This window comes from Rhipicephalus sanguineus, chromosome 8 (assembly GCF_013339695.2).
Source record: "Rhipicephalus sanguineus isolate Rsan-2018 chromosome 8, BIME_Rsan_1.4, whole genome shotgun sequence".
NCBI classification, from domain to species: Eukaryota; Metazoa; Arthropoda; class Arachnida; order Ixodida; family Ixodidae; genus Rhipicephalus; species Rhipicephalus sanguineus.
In genome coordinates, this window is record NC_051183.1 from 86,843,829 (window position 1) to 86,845,371 (window position 1,543).

At 49.4% G+C, this 1,543-nt stretch overlaps 1 protein-coding gene across 1 annotated transcript; it reads left to right on the forward strand.

The window, feature by feature from the left end:
- Positions 1 to 353: 353 nt before the first annotated feature.
- LOC119403362 (zinc finger protein 2) lies at positions 354 to 1,143 on the forward strand. Its single transcript, XM_049418294.1, has 2 exons — positions 354 to 379; positions 780 to 1,143. Exons 1-2 carry the CDS (start codon positions 354 to 356, stop codon positions 1,141 to 1,143), a joined length of 390 nt encoding a protein of 129 aa, XP_049274251.1.
- The last annotated feature ends 400 nt before the right edge of the window (positions 1,144 to 1,543 follow it).

The following is a 1,543-nucleotide window of genomic DNA, read 5'->3' on the forward strand; positions in this document are numbered from 1 at the left end:
TAAACAACGCACGTACGCAGAGACATACGAGCACCGACTTCTGTTTTTTTTTTCCGAAACATACCCTTTATAGACAATAGATCACAAGGAACTCAGAATTACATCATCCGCAGAAATTCGTTTTCTTTGTCAATAATAAATATTCAACGATTTCTCACACACTGATCACTAGGCTTCTGAGGCCAGCTTGCATACTGTCACGTGTAAGCAGATCCCAGCTTCGGGGGACGACTCACGCTTGGCAAACATCGGAAGGCACCCGCACCGATACCGTGATCGACTATATTGCCTTGTGTATATTTTTCTACGTTGAACCTGCGCTCATTTAGTCTGCAATTGAGGCAAGTTCCCGCATGACCTGTTTAGATTTTACCGCAAGGTAACGCGCAATGTACAACGTTGTGCACGCGATGTACAGTAATCACGGATTGAAATAGGACAATTTAGGGCTAAGTAATGCATATGATATCGTTTCTACCGTCGTCAGTTCGGGTGATATCGGCGTAATTTCGATTCGAACGCGTAGATCAGACCTAACATGATTTTTAGAGACCAGATTCGTCGCGACATGACGTGGTTATCTCGAGCAATTACGCATACAAGTCGTTATTCTAAAAATTTGATGTCGCGTTTGAATCGGTGAGTACTGTACAGCGTTGACTCTGCACTGGACGAGCCTATTTCTGTGCGCAAGAATGCGTTTGTTCAGTTTGGGTAATGTTGATGTTGATCCTCACTGTTTCGTTAAACTAAACCACCTTATGCGCTTCTTTGTCCAGTCAGGACGACAATCGGGAGAAACCACCCTTCATCTGCGACGTCTGCAACCGGAGTTTCGCCCGGAAGAACGCGCGCACTTCGCACGTGAGGATCCACGCCCGGACGGGCTACGAGTGCACGGACTGCGGCCGCCGCTTCTCGAACTCGTCCCACCTGTCTCGTCACCGGAGGGTCCACCTCGAGGACTCGGAGTGGTTCGTGTGCCCCGAGTGCTGGGCGGGCTTCGCCAGGAAGGACGTGATGCAGCGGCACATGCTCTCGCACACCGGGGAGAGGCCCTACGCGTGTCGCGTCTGCGGCGACGTGTTCACCCAGCGCGTGAGTGCCAGGAGGCACGAGAAGAACTCTCACGGCGTAGAGTGACTGTCCAGCGTAGCGTGTTTTACCAGTTCAAGAACAAGAAAAAAAAATAAAACAGCTGCAACTAAATCTGGCTGGAGGAAATAGAAGGTTGCGCATTTGGGCCGATCGGTTCATGATTGCGTTAAGGTGAAAGCCTTATTTGCCTCAACAAAGGCAAAAATTGACAGGCGTCCCACGTCGGCGGCGTGAACAGGAGTGATGCGAAAAAATCACGTGATGACTTTCAACATATGACCACATCGTGACGTCACGTGATGTGACGTCACATATCATCACATGTCATCGTAGCTTGGTCAACGGTTGGCCGATCACGGACGGAGTGTAAAAACAGGTGAGGTGCCTCCGATGCAGAAGGCAATGCATAATCATTGCAATCGTCAGAGAAGAAAAATAGGATGGC